Here is a 21,472-nt window from a genome sequence, read left to right on the forward strand (position 1 = left end):
GAGTAAATTTAAATAAGAAACTGATCTCAGATTAAATAATCTTTTATTAAGTTATATTACTCGAGGCTATGTATCTTATACTTAATAGGTAGGTACTTATTTTTTGACGCCCATGCAAAATCTGTCTCGATGTCAGCCATAAAAACGGCAAGTCATTTTTTTTATTTTTAATAATATGAAATAAATAGGCGTCATAAAATGAAGGATGATTTAAAAATATTAAATATGATTGACTACAATTTTTAAAATGGGCAACACAAATAAAAAGTTAAAGTTTTCGGTGAATTATTGATAGTTTTAGGAATATTTTTTGATATCTCTGTTTATTAATAATGGAATAACATAAATTAACATATATTGATAACTCTTTGTCTAAAAATCACTAACATATCTAAACACCGCATCCAAATTGCTTCAGGCAGGTGCAAGATAATCGTGGACGCACATACAAACAATCGAACTGAGAAGCTACTTTTTATCAAGTCGCTTAAACACTTATTAGTATTAATTAATACAGTCAGCTACATTCGCCCATGAACAATGTCACATTAAATGCAAGTCGCATATTCGAGCCATAAAATAAATAATTCTCAAAATCTACTGAAAACTAGCTGAGCACCAAGGTTCTGAAGGTTGCTGAACAAGTAAAATAGTATATATATGAGAGAATGGCAATGAAACAACATTTTTATTCCACATTTATTTTATAGATTGACACAGATATTTGACACATAGGTACCTATCCTACCGTACAATTAGTATACTTATTAATTTAAAAATTCACCATACCTAAGTAGGTATGTAGATATAAATAACTCCTAAGACTCCTGAAACTATTATACCTACCATTAAAATATGATAATAATACTTAATTTCAGTACTTATAAATAAAGAGAAGACATTTTAATGTCACAACATTTTGGATAGAAATTTAATTTCAAAAATTATCACAAAATTAGGCAGAAGTTTAAATGATCCCAACGTCGTCACAACGATCAAATAACAGTATTAAAATAATCACACATTTGTCTATTTTTGAAAGTGAACTAATTTATCCAAAAATTTATAGGTTTTTCAGCTACAATGAGTATAGGTGTGTAAATAGAAAATATTGATATAAAAAATAACACATCCAGTTTACCTTACACAGATCAGAATTATAAAAAGTGAGCACTAAATAGAAGTTTCTGAAACATTCAATTTCTTTATCATAGATACCTACTTGGGATAATTTCATACAAGAACTACTTAGTCGGTTAAGTCAAATTTTTAGCTACCAGTCATTTGTTTTAAACTTCCAATCAAGCTCTTATCATACTTAGATATTTTACAACAACAAAGTTGTTTAAGTCAGTCCTAAAATTCTTAAACACTAAGTAATCATTATTTTCCCAAAGGACTGGTATTTTCAGTCCAAACACTAAATATAATATAACTCGAAATTTACCCTCAGTTGTCCTAGTCAAATATTTGGGACGTTCACTTTTTTCACATTAACCCTGTGAATGAGACAGACTTACAACCGTATTCGTGTTGCCTGCCAGGGCTAACGCGTCGCGTTTTATACCCGAAGCAGCGGACTGGAGTTTCGTTCCAAATTAGTCTTACATACTATAATCCTATGAGACGAGAAGATGGATAGTACAGTGAGTCTAACATTCATGATTGATATATAAGTTTTGTTAGTATGCTCTAAAGTATCGAATAAAATTGATATATTAGTTACACGTATAAACAACCATGACACTACAAAATTTTCAAAAATTGTGAATCATAAGTAATTAAAATTCTAAAATTACTCAATCTTAGGCCAATCATCGGTTTCCGCTTCAGACGTGGAGGATGATTTGTAAGAATCTGGCTCGCAATCGTCAGTTCCCGCTGGGAGCTGCGGTTGTGGCACATCGTCATCGCTGATCATAGCAAGCAAGAAGCCATGCATTCGCCCGACCCTAGCACGGGACAGTACAGCGGCGATGCACTCTTTAGCACGAGCCCTGTGGTACTTACACTTTATGTTACGCAACTCTTTAGCGACATAATCGCCAAACACATCATGTGGGTCTCTATTTAGCGGCTTTGGCTTCCTTGCCATCTTCTTGAGCCGGTTGCGGAGAAGCTTCCTCTTGTTGCGCCCAGCCTTCGGAGGCTTGGAGGGTCCCGAACGGGAAAGGACTCTCTCACGGGCACTAGACTTGTCGCGGACATAAAATTCCTTAGGACCATCAGAATCTTCACATGCATTCGACTCCTGGCGGGCATTCAACTCCAAGGGTCCAGCAATTTCTTTGGATGCATTAGATTTCATGGGGACATCAGCCTTCTCGCTCGCTTTGGGCTCTTTGACGTCAACAGTCTCCTCGCCCGCTTTAGGCTTCATGACTTCATCAGCCTCCTCGCCGGCTTTAGGCTCCAGGGGGGCATCAGTCTCCCCTCCGGCCTTAGGCTCTTTAACAACATCAGCCTCGACGCACGCTTTAGGCTCTATAACGACATCAGTCTCCTTGCGAGCATCCGCCTCTTCATAGGCTTTAGACTCCATCGGTGCAGAAGATGATGGTACACAATCTTCAGGCTCAATGATTTCAGCAGTCATCTCGCAAGTATTGGACTTTATAAGGGTAACAGACTCCCATTTGCCATCAGAGTTCCCGCGGGAATTTGCCTTCTTACTAGCAGCAGCCTTCTTGCGGGCAAGGAACCTCTTGCGGGCGATAAATCTCTTTCTGGCATTAGCCCTTTTAGATTTCTCACGGGTTTTGGACTCGTCATGGAAATCAGTCTCCTCTCCCGTCGAAGTGCTGCTATCGTCTGAGGCCTGCGCGTTCATCTGTGAAAGAAAAACCATATTTTAATTATCAAGTTACACGTAGGTAACTCTCATGGTTCCTAGGGGATCAAATTATTTTAAAGGAACAAACACACCTGCCTAACTAAAATGCAAAATTAAATTTGACTTTAACGTATCAAAGAATCTATTCTACGTCTTTGTCTTCTCAAAGTACTTTAGTGTGCAAAAACCACCTCCACTCGAACACGTACCTATAACTCTGAATTGGTAAATGACCAGTGGAAGGTAATATTTAATGTGTTTATTATTAAATTTATACTCGTAAGTACCTAAGGACCGAATTGACTAGAGCGGCACTAGTTAAACCAAACTGAATACAGTATCAAAATGCAATCAGTACCTATCGATCGTTTGGCTACCCTTCCCCTCCCGGGGCTTGCTTACTCTCACCTGAACACAGCTAAGGATAGCAAACCTCTAGGAATAATTGATACTGTTATGTGGTTATAGGGCTTATAATACTGTATCTAAACACCAAATGAAATTTTTACAAAATACCGCACTTTCTCCTTACTCAAGTCGGTATAGCAAAGCGATGAAATATAGATATCTATTTTTTTCTAGACCCACACAACACAACTTCAAAACTTCTTTCCACATTAAATTCTAAATGGTCTTTCAATCAATTTATTAGGAAAATAAATACCTACTTATTTTATTTATTTATTTTTTACCCAAACAATGAACGAAATTGGGGTTTGTAGATAGGTAGGTACTTGACTTTTATGAAGAATAATTGATGTGCCTAATAGATTATGCATTTGCAGAAATGATTTGACAAGTATTTACTAGCTATCCTATCGTTTGCTAAATGTAATCTCAAAGTATGATTCGCAAGATCATGCCGCTAGCTATCTCTACAGCGTACTTTGCACTTTACTATAGCTCCCTAGGCCATAAAGTAAAATACTGTCTATTATACTCACGGGGATCATTTTCTGCCACAGCTTTTCTTCGTCGGCGCTTTTAGCCCGTTTTAAAATTTTACGTGGAACACGATGCCACATAGCGAAAAACCAAGACGCGCCTCGACTGGATTTTGCCGAATGGGTTTATCGATTCAACCCCGGCCGGGGTTGGGGGAGGGACTAAGGGATGAATAAATTGCCAAACGTAAATAACAACTTCCAAACATTACACGATGAAGTCTTACAACTTGTTTCAATAAGTATACTGCGTAATTCCCAGTTTCTAATGATTCTGTAATTTACAACCGTTTTTTATGCTACATTTTTATATTTAGGTAACGAAAAATATAATTATGTATTTACATTTGCTTTTTATTAAACTTTTATTAAATCTATTTAAATTAAAAAGTAAATAGATAGAGTTTTTCCTTAAATTCAGATAAATCAAGAAAGTATTTTCAGGTATTTAGACCGATTACTTACATCTCAAACAACGTGCAGAGTGTTGTCAGGTATCTCGATTTTGGTAGATGCACGCAGCCCCACGTTGCGATTAAATGGCGCCATTATGAAACGCCGGCGAGACTAGGTCAACCTCAAGGACAAGGTTCAGCTGCTTCACTACTTGTAATACTTGTTGATATCTTGTTGTGACGTTTAAATGCCTTGAAGCTTTTTGTTGTTTACAGTATGGTCTGGAAGCGCACTTACATAACAAGTTACAAGTCTAGGAACAAAGTAGAGCTTACAAACGGCTACAGCGTAAATGGTCATGTGGAATAGGAATTAAATAAAAATAAAAGTAAAGCACGCCTGCCTCATACCATACAAAAAACTACTGCTATAATTATTGTTATCACAAGTAAGTACCTACCTGCCGACGTACCTATATTTCCGATTTTAGTCTTACAACATATTTGCAACGTTATTTTCGTTCTTTTGTATTTTCAACGTCGTCGAATGTCTGGCTTGTGGAATTAACTAGTAATAACTACTGGATGACATTAATATAATTTAAATTTCCTGGAGCTGCGCGAAATATTGGCCAGAAGTTAGATGAATCGGCTTCATGGTAGACATGGTAAATAAATACCGATTATCGATTTTTGGTAAAATTTGTACATGTTTCGGAGAGCATCAATGATAGCAAAGCTAGGTAGGTCAATCCGGAGAGACCTTAACTAAAATGGAAATGCTGAAAACTATAAACATGACTACTTAAACTCATTCCAATATAGAACATAGGTAAGATTACTTATACAACCATTTGGTATATGTGGAACCCGATATAAACGGGCGTGGGCAGCATTCGGCATCAATAAAAAAATTTTGAGTGCCAAAAACTTTTTGGGTTGACATCAGTGAGTCCTTCATGCGTGGACCCCTTGCTCATAATCATAACATTCACTTAGAAGGCTGTCGAGGAGTTTAGACACACGCAGAGGACTATGGAGAGAGCAATGCTCAGAGTCACTCAGAAGTCCCAAAATCAACCATTTACGGACATAATGGCAGTTAAAGTAAAGACCAGTTGACAGTCGCTGAGCAAGACGAGTCTAAGATCAACAGCGGGATCCAATAGGCGCGGCAAATCACAGCAGCGCTGAGTTGATGATATTCGACGGTAAAGGGGTCTACAACAGAAAAGATCAGAGGCCTCAATTCTGCTATTTACAATCGCCGATGAATGAATCATTACATACTTAGATTAAATTAGCACTTTGTATTATTCTCAACCATTCTGATATGGTATGGGGTGGAATAGTTTCAAATTTAATCCAATTGCCATTCATTCATGGCCCCAGGAAGTCATGTTTTCTGACTTTGTTACATGATAATACTTACATAAAAGAAAAGTAATTGTGTAGTAGGTATTTTGCTAAACCAACTTTTAGCAACCATCTCAGTTAAAATTATATCTAGGGCGTGCTGATTTTGGAGATAAATTTTAAACAAGTGTTCCATCTTATACTCTTTATTAAAGTTTAATATCCTTTATATCAGGTATTAACAAAATTCTACAAAATTTATCATTGATATAATAAATACTAGATTAGGGCTTAATTTAATATGAGATTAGGACGGGAAGGATGGCAGGAGAATATATTTTTTTTTCTTATCCAACCATCAATAATCAGCTTAGGCGTAAATAATTCTACATACAACACATTTTTGTTATGTTTTTTTACAACACACTATGAATGGACCATTAATAATATATTTATGGTCCATTCCTAACAAAAATGTGTCTAGGGTATACTAACAAAAACATTAGAAATAGATCCTAAGCAAGATAAGTTACAAAACTAAAACCAAGCTTATTCTTAGAATTTAATATAAATACAGAATATTATACAATGATCAAGTATGTAGTGATATATACAATCAACAAACAATGTTTGTATTTACTTTTGGTCATAATAATATTAAAATTGGTATTACAATTGTGTAAGTAGTGTGAAAAGTGTTGAAGTTTATTTTTCTGGTTACATTAATTATATCTTCCTAATCTTCTATCCATACTGGTTCCGTTTGAAAACTACAACTATCAATAAGAAATAAAAATATATATATGCTAGCGTTGAATTAGAACTACAATGGGTACTACAAAACAAGAAGTTCACGAAACAAACAATCGCAATAATCAGTTATTTTAAGCATTTATAGTCTAACGAATATCTTTGTGTGGGGTCTTCTAATATTAAAATTTAGATATTTTTACTTGGCGTCGTACATTATGAGCGTGTGCGCAGTTGAAGCTATTTATAAAACTGTAAGTACTAAGTAAATGACAACTGTCAACTTTCAGTCAAAACATTTTTTCTGACACAGAGTGTCATTAACTGAGAGCAAAAACTTATTGCCACAAGATAATAGTAATCATTCGAAGCTTGTTTACATTAATTTCAACTTTTATATTGCCTTCTATTTAATGTGTAGCGTTATAATTGTGTAGTTATTACCCTATGTTTGATGATGAACTGCATCATTGCTTGAAATCCAAAATGGTAGAAAAAAAGGGTACTTAATTTTATCGTGACTACGTTACGTTATTATCTGCGCAAATAAATATATTTTATTTGTTCCATTAGGCGCTTGTTCACTCGCCAGTGATGAATCGTGTGGCGCTATGTTTGAAGATTAGTTGCATGCTTACGAGTTGGCTTTACATTGCCCGACGATGTAGTCCCAAAGTTTCTTAGATCATAACCACGTTAAACCAGACCCAGCCGAGTTAAAAGATACTAAAATAGATTTATTTTTAGTTCTGATACTTTTCTGTAGAAAAAAAGGAGAAATATTCTTATTTTATGCACAGCCAACCCTGTCCAGTGAACTTTTCAGTTTCACAGTCAAATTTTTGGATCATTGCAACATTGTGCGCTGTGCGTTAACGACGATAATACGGATTTTCAATTTTACAAATATCTCGTGATCCGTAAATTCCCTAATAGTTTAGTTTGATAGTAATTTTTGGATGTATCCATTTTTGCATAATTGAATTCTTAGATATTTAAACAATTTATAGTGCTCGCGCCTCCCTCCAAGTGTTTCTTTGACACATTTAACAGACGCCATGTTTGTCACGTTTTTGCCAGTTGTGAATTAGCTAAAGATTGAATTTGCAGTAGCGTTATTGCTTTTAAATATTGTTCAGTGATCTAAATCGAATCCAAAATGAGTTCAGTTTACACAAAAAACAAGGAAAAGCGGCCACGTTCTTCTTCAAACGAAGCTAACAACGTAAGTAGCACTAAATTCCCGCTCTCGGCGACAATGTCGCTGCGTTTTTCATGAAATGTGTGGCCTCACGCGTAGTTTTGAGATTTTACATCATGCATGGCGAGTTATTATTGAATACTCACCTGACTGTGTTATTATTTCGTATAAAAGCAGTGGGACTTGCTTTTGCGAAATACTTACCTGGGATGTTCCATGCCGTTAAATTACCCGAGCCACTGGGTCTGCCCTCGCTATGTTAAGCTTTGTTCTATTCTTAAGATCTATGAATTTTGAGAGCAGTTAAAAAATAATCAAGTTATTTATGTGATAGGGCTGCTGAAATTTTGTTCTTAAATATTTTTCTAATCTAAACCATGAAGTCTACCTAATCCATCACCACATTCAATAAATACAATAGTCTATAAAATACCAGGTTTCAACAGGACCTGAAATGTGACTAATTGAAATAATTTGAAATGTATGACTGGTCTACCTGATAGCCTGATGCCATGGATGTACTTGTATCATTTACTCTTAGGTTATAAATACCTGCAAGTGGAGTAAGATATCTGTACTCTTTATGCTTAACATACTCATATCACATAAGTAGCATGTAGCATATATGTTTATACACAAGAAGTCCTTACTCATTGTTCTTATTGTTTTACTCCATTATCACAAATCAAAGCATTTACTTTTATTGCTGCTGTATGAATCACTGCATTTTTTGCTTGAGCGAAAACCTATTTTGTTCTGTTGCTGGGTGTCTTAGAATTTCATTTGCTTGGTAGTTTGTCTATACAGTTTAATAATAAATTGATATATTTCACTGGACTTGAATAAATTGTGGAAAATAACTATAGTGTTTGTTCTGCTAGCAGACAAATTACCAAGTGAATTAAACATGATATACATCTAATTTCAATAATGATATACAAATACATTGATTTTAAGATCAATTCTGGACTCTAAAGTATAATACTAACACCAATTCTCTAACAAATGTGGAGTGTATGAACAAATATAAAAAAAAAAGTTTTTAATGAACAACCAGTTACAAAAGTATGTGAAATAATATTGATCAGTCTAACCACATAATTTGCTTTCTAAAAATTTAGTCTCAAAATCCTTCTTCACCAATATGAATGCCAAGTCATTGGAAATTAACTGATTCCCTATCATTAGAGAGAGTGTTTATAAATGCCATGGGGTTTACAATGGTTTATTTAAATAATCGTAGCTTGGAATAATAAATCATGAAATAATACTATACTCAATAAGACTAGAGAAAGTTAAACACAACAACTGGAGTGACATAAATTCACAATTTATTGTTCAATTATTAAGCAGCAGCTATCTTATTTATTGCCAGTGATAATGTTTCAGAGTAAACATATTTAAGTAGCGATATAGTTCACACGAGTATAAGTAAATTATTTTCTACTGAGGACAATACACCTTCCACAGACACCATCCTTATCATCAAAAAAGTTTTAAATTAAGGATAAATATTTTTATGATACATGCTTCAGTACAACCTCGGTAGGGTGCTTGGATTTAGTTTATAAATTTTGGTAATATTTTTAGTTTTACTATGCGTGGTAAAGTTTAGAATTTTTAAAACTATTGTAGTAGATAGCAAAGATTTGAAAGTACGATTGGCATTTGATGACTTATTTTGAAAAAAAAGATCTATTTTTGGAAATAGTTACAATATGGGTTTCCCATTATTTTAATATGAATCTTTTGGCTCTGCAGTAAAAAATCTTTTATTTTATTTATCTTTATCTTATGAAAATGTCTAAAGCAACAAAGCGAAAGTCTAAGTATAATTATATTATATGTAAGAAGTGGTGCTAGTTGGATGTGTATGCCATGCTCAAAGTATATGAAATTCTTGTACTTAAGTGCCAGTGCTATAGTGTAAAACAAATATAACTACATAAAAAAAAAACAATTTTGTATAGAAGTTTAAATAAATGAATGAATATTATACGATAAGTACTAATGGAAAACAATATCAGCTAGCGTAATGTTGTATTGCTTTGTGAACCTACTATTACAGGTTACACATAACTTAAGTTGTACATTCTGATGGTATCTATCCCTAATATTGTGTTGTGTTGTTGGCAGTTCAAATAATTAATGATTAACACACAAGGATTATTTATTTAATTATACTCCTACAAGATAGGGTTCGATAAGATGTTGCATTCAAAAGTAACATTAACACATAAAACTCATTGACTAACATACAATTTCAGAATGATAAACTGTCCAAAAAATATTTATTTCCTTATATTATGGCTAAGCTTGTGTATGATGCATGCAAAGAAAACAGTTATTGCACAATACTTTAGTTCTTTTTTTTTTTTCTTTTCAGTCTTCATTTGTGAAGAATGTTACATCCAGGGTTTCAGGCTTATTGCCCTCCACAATAACAAAGTGGTTCAGTAGCCCAAGCTCATCAAATGCCAATGGCTCTGCGCAGATGGCAGATGCAACGGATTCTTCCACTGAAGATGAAGCCTGTGAGACTCCAGTAATAACACAGCCACCAGCGAAGCGCATGCGATACAGCTCACCGGGAACCTCCTACAACCACTATGGGTCCCAGGAAGTATGTTATATTTATGGTCTTGTTTAAAATGTATAACAGCAGCTTTTAAGACATATTTGAGATAGAAGTTGATGCTTTTGAAATGCTATTTATGTCATAAAACCTGAGATTTAACATATTTATGTATTTACAGGCTCATTGCTCCACAAGTAACATGGATATATCTGATCACCCGTATAGCTCTTACAGCTCTCACCCTCATTACCCTCAAACGAGCCGAAGCACATTCCCAAGCTTCCGCTCCTCAAATGAGGATATTTCAAAGGAAAGACTTGACAGGGAAGCCAAAATGTTCCAAACTCAACACACTGTTGCTGGCATAGGTCAATCAATTGCCAATAAAAGGAAATCAATCTTTGAATCAACTTCCAACCAAGATGAGGACTCCAACAATTACCGTAAGATTAAAATTGATTACTTTAGACTGCATTGGAAAAAGATAACTAATACTATTTTTTATTCCAAGATTAGTTTTGTGGTACACTAAACAGCTCACGGTGGGGTATTTAAAATATTTTGACTAATTTTGCAGTATGAGGTTTATCAACAATTTTAACATTGTTTTATATATCCTTAATCCTTATATCTTTACTATATAAACTGATGATCTATTTAATGAAAATAATTCTACTATGCACATAAAATACTTTCTCATTCCAGTTATACAGTGGAAGAGTATACTGGAAAAAAAACAGAAGTCTTTAAGTGTATATCAAAATATGATTTGAAGGCACAATTTCACTAGGTGTTATTTTGTAATTCGGGGGGGACCATATCCTGTTTTGAAATATTGTTTGGTCCACTATATTAATCACAAATACCCTTAGGTGAAGCTGTTAGTTTGTATGCTATATCATCTGAGAATAAGTTGTATCGAATGCTCAAACCTAATTTGGCACAGTCATGACCAAGTAGTTTTAAACAATAAATCGAAAATAATGTTGCATTTGTCAGTCTCACGCCTAACATCATTTTTGTTCAAGTTTTTATTTAATACAAAAAAGAGTATGTAAGGGTTGTAGCACGCGCATTTACTGTTCCTGCTACGCTCCCAAACAATGAGGAAAAATGGTTGACATAATATATCAATAATATCAAAGTGATTAAAGTAATATGCTGAAAAATAAACAAAACATGGACATAGCAGGTCATATTAACATAATTTTTGTTTAAGGATAAAACTGAAAATGTGTCACCTGAAACCAGTCGCTACTTTTTAACAAAAGATATCCTATAAACCATATATATTTTATATATATATCATAAGACAATGCATCTTTACTAGCTTTATTTAGTTTAGTTTTTGTTTGTATGTGTTTTACTCACGTCATATTGTACAGGGCTATAAACTGCATGAACTGTTGTAAATGTTATTAATGGAGTAGTTTGGTGGTTTTTTTATTATTTATCTGTGCACAGTATTTGCCATCTTGTTGTAATAAGATGCAGCCCACTAATTTGCTTGACGTTTTACCAATGTAGATGAATTTGTATGGTAAATATATAATGAACTCACAAAAATGATTAACTGTAGAAATATTTAGTGAAACCAGGAAATTATTTGGCAGCATTTGACAAGTTTGGAGAACAGCAAGGGAGAATGGGCACAATATAAAAGAAATTAGTAATCTCATTGAAACAGTATACTTAAATATTTGTATTGGTGAGACATGCATGTGCAGTTTCATTGGATGTTCTGTCATTTTCTTGCCAATGTTTTTCCAACATTTTGACAGTGTTGGTAAAGAGCAATAGAAATAGTACAAGTTAAATTATTTATCTGCACCATATACAAGGAATGTATTCATTCTCCTTTGCAGGCACATTTCATAAGCAAATAGCTTATGAGTTGTTCCAGTTCACAATTTGAGCCCAAGTATTAATGTTCAAGTAAAACATTCTAAAAACAATACTTTAGAATCCCCCAGTAAAAATATAATCTTAAATGTGCTTTCTGTATAGACTTTAAAATGATAGAGATGTTTATCTTCTCACACTAAAGCTGTCTTCTTACTAGTAAAATATAATATTTTCAGCAAAACCATCAGCAAATTCAAGTCGTCAAAATGAGCCAAAACAGCCTAACTTCAAACCTAGTTTACTTGGTTCACCATTCTACCCAGGGAGAACTATGTATGGGGGAGCGGCATCATCCTATATAAATCAGCCCAATATAACGCAGCACAGAGTGGCAGTAGTAAATGAGTCTAAAATCAATGAAGACATTGCCATGAGTAGCTCTGCCAGGCGGATTTTAGAAATATTAGAAAGCTCTTCCCCACTTACTGAGGCAAGGAGAATACCAGTGTACACAAGACCTAAGAATGACAGGTTCTTCAAGCCTGCCGATCAATCGCTTTCCGGAAACCGCAGTTACTGTAAGTCTAATAATATGTTTACAGACAAGTATACAATTGGTATACATTTGAGCTTGGTAATAATGTCTCTTTTTTTTCAGCGTACAAAACTCAAGAACTCCATGTGCCAAACTACGCGTCAATACTGCGTTTGAAAAAGAAGTCACGGCTCATGGACACCACGAATGCGGCGCGCCAAATAATTGCTTCCCAAAGCAGTACTTCTAACTATCCTAGTTATCCTTCTTCAACGAGACGGTAATGTATAATTTATCAAAATGGTATAAATATGGTCATTGTATGAAATTCATAGTTTTTGCACATCCATAGCTGGTTTATTCGTTATTTAAGGAAGTTAATATATAGAGGAACGGGCTTATTTTTAAAACATTTTAAGTTAACCAAAAAAGGTTAAAGGACTCGTTAACTTATAATAATATCCGTTTCATTTCCAACAGTCAGTTAGAATATACCTTCAATGTGCTCAATTATAAGTTTGTTTACATTATATGTAAACAAGCTTTAGTCTTGAGTCTTCACAGTTTCGTCAGTTATCGAAAATTAGATGAAACTAGCTGTTTTCCACGGTTTTACTCGCGTTGTACCTGATCTCATAGTAATTTACGGTTCTTTCCGTAAGAAACATCATCATCTTCTTCTTCTAATACATATAAAATATTCCCGTGTCACGATGTTAGTTACCGTACTCCTCCGAAACGGCTTAACCGATTTTTACCAAATTTTAAATGCGTATGCAGTAGGTCTGAGATTCGACTAACATCTATTTTTCATACCCCTAAGTTTTAAGGGTCGCTCACACTAAAAAAAATATTTTATTTTTTGGACGAATTTTTTTTTTTTTATAATGTGGCATTAAAAATACATACAACAGAAATAATTTATTAGGCAAAACAACGTTTGCTGGGTCAGCTAGTATTATATGTGAATCAAAAGACTTCTTTTAATTTATGTACTTTCAAAACTAGATTGTTTTGGGAGGGGTTGTTTCATGGGAAATTAAATTTGTTATTTTATTTTTGTCTATTCCGTAATTAGTATTTTCTCATCGTTTACACCTATTCTGGACTGCTACAAATATTTCAAGACTAAAGTAAGCCAAACGGATTAACTTTATTATATAAAATTTTCTGAAATGTACCTGAAATTAACCAAGTTAACTTTTTATTAACGGTGTACAGCTATGCTTATATCATTAATATTCTTATTGAAGGTTAAACATTGACGCGCCAATGGTGCTATAACGGATGAAACCAAATTGTTTAAATATATGTCCTTTTAGAGTCATGGTATTATAATCTAGTCTAAATTTATGTTCTATACCTTAGTCCTTTATTCCTCAATACAAATGAGGTTTTCATTTTCAATAATCAACTCGGTTCCAAGAACCCTCTTGGAACCGAGTTGATGCTCAGTTGTGTCAATTTAGATCAAAAACAGATCAAGAATCAATCTGGTTATGTTAGTCATGTTAACAAGCAAAATGTTTTGATAAACGGCAAACCAACACGACTATTAGCAAAAGATCATTAAAATTTGTATGCAGGGCAGAAATATCCGCGCTTGACTATTGGCTCGGTTCACTGTATGTTGTTGCTCGCTATATTAGTAAGACCTTTGTACATTGTGAATAGTTAATAAAGTATTGAGTATTGATAGTCACACTGACCGCCGGAGCTTTATTGGTACAAACTGGCAGATAATAACCAGTAGCGCGGTACGGTCATTATTGTCCTGAACATAAATTGTGCGTCTTGACGCGTGTCCTGGATGTAACTACCTACTATACTCTGTTCGTTAAAATAACTATTTTTTGACAGATCGTTATAAATAAATCAAAACCGGCCGACAAATTCTTACAAGTTAGATTTTATTTTATGGAAACATTTTAAAAAGATTTAATGGGTGGATTTTCGTTGAAATGGTGGCAATGCTGTTATTGTGCTGTCACTGGTTTATTTGTCATATGAAAGATATCCTTGGTTTTTCGTTTGCAGCGTGTTCTTTAATATTCTACACTATACTTTTAATTTGAATTTCATTCTTGTATCAATTTTATTTAAATAAAAAAACATAAAAAGCATCAAAATCAATGTATGGAACCTAACCAATTCCGCACCGACCAAAAAAGTGTTACGTAAATCGGATCATAAATTTAGCACCTCATCCGTTTTGAAGTCATTTAAACGATACTGTTAAGCTTACTGACTTATTTAACGGCTCTGTTCTCGGTGAAACCCTCGCAGACAGGTATGTGGTCCAGACCCGTCGCAGCCGAATAGGTCACTTGGATCCCTAGAAAAGGAAAGAGTTTAAAGTAGCTTAAAGTCGTTAAAGTTTAAAAAATATTTTAACTATTACAACTTACAACAAATAAAATACAATAGAAATGTTCCATTTAATATTTAGATCGCTTAAAATGGAATAATTTAAATATCAGTACAAAAAATGTATGAAAATCAGTTACTGTGAAGGGCTGATTATTTAACGGACAGAGTATAACTACCAACACGTCGTTACCTTTAGTGTATTCGGTGTGAGTCTTGTCTCTCTGTTCCCTCCATTCTCTGTTTTCATCGGCATCTATTAAATTCGCTTGGTTCGATGATTCTCGAGATGTTCCACAATAATTCAGTTCCTGAAATATATAATCTGAATGTTTAGCAACTTAGTAATACTCCCTTGCCATTACAATAAAGGTTATTTTTGGATTCGACAATCAGTTCGCCTTTTAATTTGATGTTTTTATGGTTTTAGGAGCGAAACAGAAAATGAACAATCTCACAAATTGACAACAAAAATGAAAACCAAGATAACCAAATTAAGAGGAAACCAAGATGCAGAGGAAATGGGCACTCCAGTGATACTGCCTACTGGTGTTTTGAAGATAAACAAAGACCAATTACCGAATATATCATTTGGTATACCAGTGATTCATAAAGCACCAGTTTCCAATACACCAAAACCAATTTCTGATAACATATTTACAGTAGGAAAAACGCATAAACACGAAACACTCAACAGTAAAGACTACATATTTGCATCTCCTGTCAAAGTGTCTTGCGATAACCCACAAGGTGATATAACGCCTCCGAAATTCACATTTGGGAGTCCTGAACAACAGATTGATAAGAAACTTGACAACAAACGTGACGATTCTTCTGTTGTTGTAGGTAAACCAAATGACATTCAAAAGATAACTCCTGCATCAAAGGAATGGAAATGCCCCGAGTGCTGGGTCGCAAATAAAGCTGAGAGCAAGTCCTGTGTTTGTTGTGGTTATAAACAGTCATCGCAAAACGCAATACAAAATGCTAAGTGTTCAGTTTGCAAGCTTGCCGATAGTCAATCTCAGAAAGACAAATGTGTCAATTGTGAGAAAATACCACAACTTAAAGGCGCAGAACCACTTTCGACACTTACAACTGGAAACAGTCAAACTTCTAAATGGAAATGTGAGGACTGCTGGGTCAGTAACGAGGATAGTTCTGCTAAATGTGCTTGCTGTGGTGCCAAAAGACCCACTAAATCTGGTGGGGCACCCACAAACGTCATTACGAGCACAAGCAGCGCCAATTCTGAGAGTGATAACTGGAAATGCGAAGATTGTTGGATCTCAAACAAGAGCAGTGTAGACAAGTGCGCAGCTTGTGGTGGTGCTAAGCCTGGTTCCAAACAATCTAATAACATCCCGGCTGCACCTAAAGCGCCGTCTTTCTTTGGATCTACTGACGATAAATTTAAGAAAATCGCAGAATCGCAGAAATCTGCAAAATGGGAATGTTCCAGTTGTTTAGTCCGAAACAATAGCGATATTTCTAAATGTGCATGCTGCGGACAAGCAAAAGAAAGTGCAAACAAAATTCCAGAGTCCAAGTTCAACTTTGGTACTGTTCCAAACAATTCATTCAAATTCGGTATTGATCCTAAAGCACAAGAAACTGCAAAAGTCCCAGAGGTAAAAACTACACTGGAACCAAAATTAAAGGATCATTCCGAAACAAATAATAATGTGCTGTCTGAGACACCATCATTTACTTTTACACTTCCAACAAAAGTAAATGAGAACAAAACTGCAACATCCCCATCTCCAAAAGAGGCCCCAAAATTAAATTTTGCTTTTGGTATACCAAAACCAATTGCTGTTCCCGCCGTGGCTGCAAACAAAACACCAGAGCCTAAGAAAGATGTAGACACTGAGAAAAATCAGGAGGTACCAAGTGTTGACCAAAACTCTTTGAATGAGAAGCCAAAGCCATTTGGTAACATATTTATGGCGCCTCCAGCTCAACTCCAAACAACAAAAGAAGAAAAGAAAGAGACACCTCCTGTAAGCGGAATTAGTTTCCAAAATCCACTTCCAACTGATGGAACAAAGGAAACTGTAACTAATTCAATTACTGTTCAACCAACGGTGACAAGTGCCGATTCAGCTGTCAAGCCAGCATTCACGTTTGGAGTAAAGCCAGCTACTAACTTATTCGAGGCTCCGGCTTCCACAGCTGCCCCAATAAATCTATTTACACCGCAGAGTCAAACTACGGCGCAACCAGCTAATAGCGCACCTACGCTCTCGCTATTCAAACCACCTGAGAGTACCACCACTACTCCATCTCTATTCCAGCCACCGGATAGGAGCTCTGTAACGCCCACGCCCTTGTTCCAAAAGAGTGAAACGAATAGTACTGCCCCTGCTGTGACCCCAGCTCCAGTGTTTAGTTTTGGTGCCAATGCACAGAATAACTCGACTTTGCCATCCACTCAAGAAAAACCCAAGTTCCAATTTACTTTTGGCAGTAATTCTGCTCCAAAATCGGAACAGGCTGTTCCCAATTTATTTAAATCACCATTTGGTTCTACTGAGAACAACAATGCGACGCCTAACAGCTTTGGTATGCCGCAAGGAACAACTTTAGGATCAGCAAATACCCTTACCTCGGGTACTTTAGGAGGAACTAACGGACTGTCGACACCTAACGGTCTTACAGGAAATGCTATGGCTACAATGCCTGGAAACTCAATTATGGGAAATAGCTTGCCAAGTGGAAATTCTGGCATTGGATTGGGTGCAAATGGTTTACCTGTAAACCCACTTACGGGGGGAAATACGTTGACGGGCGGTTCAGCGAACATATTTGGGAATCCAATAAAGAATGAAAATATGTGGACTCCTGCCAACAACACATCTACTCCAAACCTGTTTGTATCAAATACAGCTACAAGTAGCTTGCAAAAACCTGCAACATTTACTTTTGGATCTTCAACGTCATTTGGTAATCCATCTCAACCTGCGTTTGGTAACAACAACGCGCAATCTCCGGTAATATTTGGTATGGGCAGCCAGAATAATAGTAATAATAACAATCAACCTTTATTATTTTCGGGCTCTGCGCCAAGTCAACCAACTCCGAACTTGTTCGGGTCACCCCAGCCGCCCAGTAACTCTGCTCCACAGATGGGCATGTTTGGAACACCTAACATTGGTGCAACGCCTACATTTGGCTCGCCTAACCCCTCTATACCGACGTTTGAGCCCTCTTCGCCTGCGCCTGCACCAGCGTTTAACTTCGGGGCTCCACAATCAACAGGCATATTCGGGTTTGGACAGCAGGTAAATATTATTGGTATTGTTCATGTAACTGCACTAAAGGAAATGATTACGGGAACGCATTGAAAGAAAGGTGAAAAGGACATTATAATATCTATAAATGTTTGGAATGTTTTTATGTATTGTGATGTTATTAGAAAGTATATACACATTCAAATAGTAATTAAGAAATCTGGTATATTTTAATCCGCTGCATATTATTTGTTAGTCAATTAAGGCTGTGATGAAGCTTTCACCCAGTACTTTGTTCTAGCATGTTAAGCGGTGCTAATAGTTTTTGTTTACGATCTGCTTGAAGTTTTGCACATGAGAAGCTGGTCGTAAATGAATATATGTACCCAAACCTGCTAAAATGGTACCTTCTGCATCTATATGTCATTCCTGCATGTTATATCTAGTTATTTTAAACTTAGGTAGACTCGAAGGTTTAGATTATTTTTTACTTTTGTTTCTGCGTTCTCGTAAATCGCTGTTATTATCTAATAATTATTTACTTAATTTATTTACGTTTATTTTCCAATATATGATTATAAGTGATATTTGTAGAACGGATATGTATATATATATATATATATATATATCTTATTCAACCAACCGATAGGCTGCCATATTAAATTAAATACAATATAAGAGTTAAAGATGCTCTAAAACCCTTACATACTTCTTCCTTTGTCGAGACTAGACACAAAACGTGAACAGCACTTTTTTGCATATATCTAGAAATAGCTGTAACCCACACATATTTATAATTAGTTTTCAGATCAATATAAATAGTAAAAACATATGCATGAACAAATGCATATCCATCTTTATAAATCTAACCTAATATTATAAAGAGGCAATGTTTGTTTCAATGTAGGAGATAATTTCCGGACAAAATAAAAAGATTTTGAAAATTCTATCTGTAATACAAAGCAAAGATAGTTCTGAGCGTCGTAGTCTAAGTATATTCCAGTAAAAATGTTAACAGCCTTACGAAGTGGGGCAGCCAAGCTGGTTATAAATGCTTTGTTTTCTTGCCAATTATCATAGTACTCGACGGTGTCGTCAGAGGAACAGGATAAAATACAATATTATAAAAGGTGTAGGTTTTTATTAATAAAGGATCTATATTAAATAAGTTGTGATTTTGTTTCTTGCAGCATCCAATGCAATCGCAGCAGCAGCCATCGCTGCCGCATTCGCCGCAGCAACCGAGCGGCGTGTACAGTTTCGGTGGAACTCCCGCCGGCGCTCCGCATGTTCAGTTCACAGTGGGCAGTGGCCCCAATACCGCCGTCCGACGCGTTCGTAAGGCGGTGCGTAGGAACCCACAACGATGATTAGAACGAACCCTATAGGACACTATGGACTGGATGTAAGTGTCCTAACCGAGTTTATCCGTATGGAAATTACAAGGATGAATAAATTATGACTAAATTATAAGGTAGCTGATAATATTTTTGAGTTAATAACTTACTGGGTCGAAGTGTATGATTGTATTATTTTATTTGATACTTGTTTTTTGTTATGGCTCTGTTGCAGTGCATATATAGATATTATTATTTATATATCACATTAGCTAAATTCATGCAAACGCTGTGGCACAGTCTACAAAACAAACGTGTATATGAAACCAAAATGAAAAAATTCAAAGTCGATAACATTTTGAGTTTTGCGTAAAAGGAGGCTGAATATATGTATATAGAATTTTGACGATCAAAAAGCACTTGTTATATATACTATGTGATTAGTACTCTGAGAGGTAATCAGGGTGATATGTTCCACGAGGACTGTAGGCATGCGAGATCACGAATGTTAAACGATAGGCCAAATACTATGATGTGATACATTAGATGTCTTATCTAGGACGCAGTAAGACTTTCGTTTATTGAAAAGGCTGGCCTGAACAAAACATTGAAAATAGGGCCCAATACCTCTTTTATACCAAAAGTGCACCCTGATTCTTATATTGGTTTCAAACAATTTGACATTAACAATTTAATTTACAATAGTGACTAACAAAATGTTTAAAATATTATTCAGATAAAGGTGAAAATGAAGTATAGAAAATATGTAAATATCAGATACAAGTTTCTATGGATAACCGGCAAATAAATTTGCTGGAACCAATCCACACTATTTTAACCTTGTAGACGGCACAATAATTGCATCAACACGAGATTGAATTTCGTTTACGTGTGCCGTGGCGTGGTGTTAATGTGACGGGAGGAGTGTCCGTGGCAAACTTATACCAGACACTGAACAGAAATGTACATTGAAGGCATGTAACTAACATAAATTCAAGAATGTATTTTATATGCACTGGAGTTAAACAAGGCCTTTTGGTATTATGATTGTAAATGCACTGTAGACAGTGTTTTAATTGTAATCACGAAGGTTAGAAAAGCACAGTTTTCGGCAAAGAACTATTATTTTGTATTTATTTACTTTTATTATAAAATATATATTTATTACACTTTGTAAAACGCTCAAATGTAAAACACAATATTAGTTGTCAATCTTTTTTTGCGCGGTGCTTGTGTAAATTCTATACATACACACCTTATATTAACGCTTTTAACTTTGGAAACGACGGACCTGTCACGAGAGCTTTCATTTTTTCTAAATTTTTAAGTAGATCTAAAAGTGTCTGCTGAGCAGTTTTCTATTTTCTTACGCTTCCAGTTTAGGCTATTGGTTGGACTACTAATCAGGATAGCACGCGTTTTATTCGATATAATACAAAGAAATATACACATTTCGAAAGGAAATTATTCATTCATTGCCTTTACTTGTTTATGGCTTAAAAATTAATTACTTTTCAATTTTATTAAACTTAATAGGGTAGTGAGATTTAACGAATTAATTTTTTAAATGAAATAAATTCCTTAGGAATAACATAAACAATAGAATATGATTAAACATTTTTAACTTAAACAAATATTAAAATACATCAATAGCGATTACTAACTTAAATTCATCTCTGTTAGTGTCAAAATATCAGTAATATGTTTTTAATACGTAATGAAATGTAATTTTAGCATGTATAAGAAAATAGAATTAAACAAGTAGTTTTTACCAAAATAAATGTACTGATAATCATATTTCACCGTAGTCTATAGTTATCTTGACAAAAGTCAAAATTGTAAGTGTCACTGAAATAATTGTGTTTATTCAAATTTCTTATTATGTAGATCTATTAATTGAACAGATATTCCTTTTTATTAATTAAGTCGATAGTTAAATGAAAGTTGTTGATTAGTTAAACTGCTGAATTTCAATCATCAAATAAATCTGTACGTGAATAATTTATTTGCTTATTAAATGTAACCATTAATTCATCAAGTATTTCAATTACGCCATAGCCAAACAGTCTTGCTGGTTTAAATCAAAACAACTCCGGCG

At 34.8% G+C, this 21,472-nt stretch overlaps 2 protein-coding genes across 4 annotated transcripts; one reads left to right on the forward strand and one right to left on the reverse strand.

Moving 5' to 3' along the window:
• Nucleotides 1-268: 268 nt before the first annotated feature.
• Nucleotides 269-5,073, reverse strand: LOC113506008. Of its 2 annotated transcripts, none has more exons than XM_026888935.1 (2): nucleotides 4,243-5,073; nucleotides 269-2,830 (listed from the first exon to the last, which is right to left on the reverse strand). In XM_026888935.1, exon 2 carries the CDS (start codon nucleotides 2,828-2,830, stop codon nucleotides 1,796-1,798), a length of 1,035 nt encoding a protein of 344 aa, XP_026744736.1. In that variant the 5' UTR covers nucleotides 4,243-5,073; the 3' UTR covers nucleotides 269-1,795. The 2 variants fall into 2 exon arrangements, with proteins under 2 accessions (XP_026744736.1, XP_026744693.1); XM_026888892.1 differs by lacking the exon at nucleotides 4,243-5,073 and adding an exon at nucleotides 3,778-4,100.
• Nucleotides 5,074-7,111: 2,038 nt separating this feature from the next.
• On the forward strand, nucleotides 7,112-20,490 carry LOC113506133 (nuclear pore complex protein Nup153). Of its 2 annotated transcripts, XM_026889073.1 has the most exons (8): nucleotides 7,112-7,503; nucleotides 9,866-10,102; nucleotides 10,236-10,500; nucleotides 12,139-12,480; nucleotides 12,561-12,717; nucleotides 15,235-15,554; nucleotides 15,651-18,088; nucleotides 19,228-20,490. In XM_026889073.1, the coding sequence occupies exons 1-8, from the start codon at nucleotides 7,438-7,440 to the stop codon at nucleotides 19,405-19,407; spliced, it is 4,005 nt and encodes a 1,334-aa protein (XP_026744874.1). In that variant the 5' UTR covers nucleotides 7,112-7,437; the 3' UTR covers nucleotides 19,408-20,490. The 2 variants fall into 2 exon arrangements, with proteins under 2 accessions (XP_026744874.1, XP_026744815.1); XM_026889014.1 differs by having other exon boundaries at nucleotides 7,113-7,503; nucleotides 15,235-18,088.
• The last annotated feature ends 982 nt before the right edge of the window (nucleotides 20,491-21,472 follow it).

This window comes from Trichoplusia ni, chromosome 1 (assembly GCF_003590095.1).
Source record: "Trichoplusia ni isolate ovarian cell line Hi5 chromosome 1, tn1, whole genome shotgun sequence".
Classification (NCBI taxonomy): domain Eukaryota; kingdom Metazoa; phylum Arthropoda; class Insecta; order Lepidoptera; family Noctuidae; genus Trichoplusia; species Trichoplusia ni.

Bases quoted from the DNA above. Each gene is read 5' to 3' on its own strand.
- LOC113506008 (XM_026888892.1), bottom strand. From the start codon at position 3,858: ATGTGGCATCGTGTTCCACGTAAAATTTTAAAACGGGCTAAAAGCGCC. The intron at 2,831-3,777 runs GTGAGTATAATA...TTTCTTTCACAG, and splicing joins TGTGGCAGAAAATGATCCCC to ATGAACGCGCAGGCCTCAGA.
- LOC113506133 (XM_026889014.1), top strand. From the start codon at position 7,438: ATGAGTTCAGTTTACACAAAAAACAAGGAAAAGCGGCCACGTTCTTCT. The intron at 10,501-12,138 runs GTAAGATTAAAA...TAATATTTTCAG, and splicing joins TGAGGACTCCAACAATTACC to CAAAACCATCAGCAAATTCA. The intron at 12,481-12,560 runs GTAAGTCTAATA...CTTTTTTTTCAG, and splicing joins TTCCGGAAACCGCAGTTACT to CGTACAAAACTCAAGAACTC.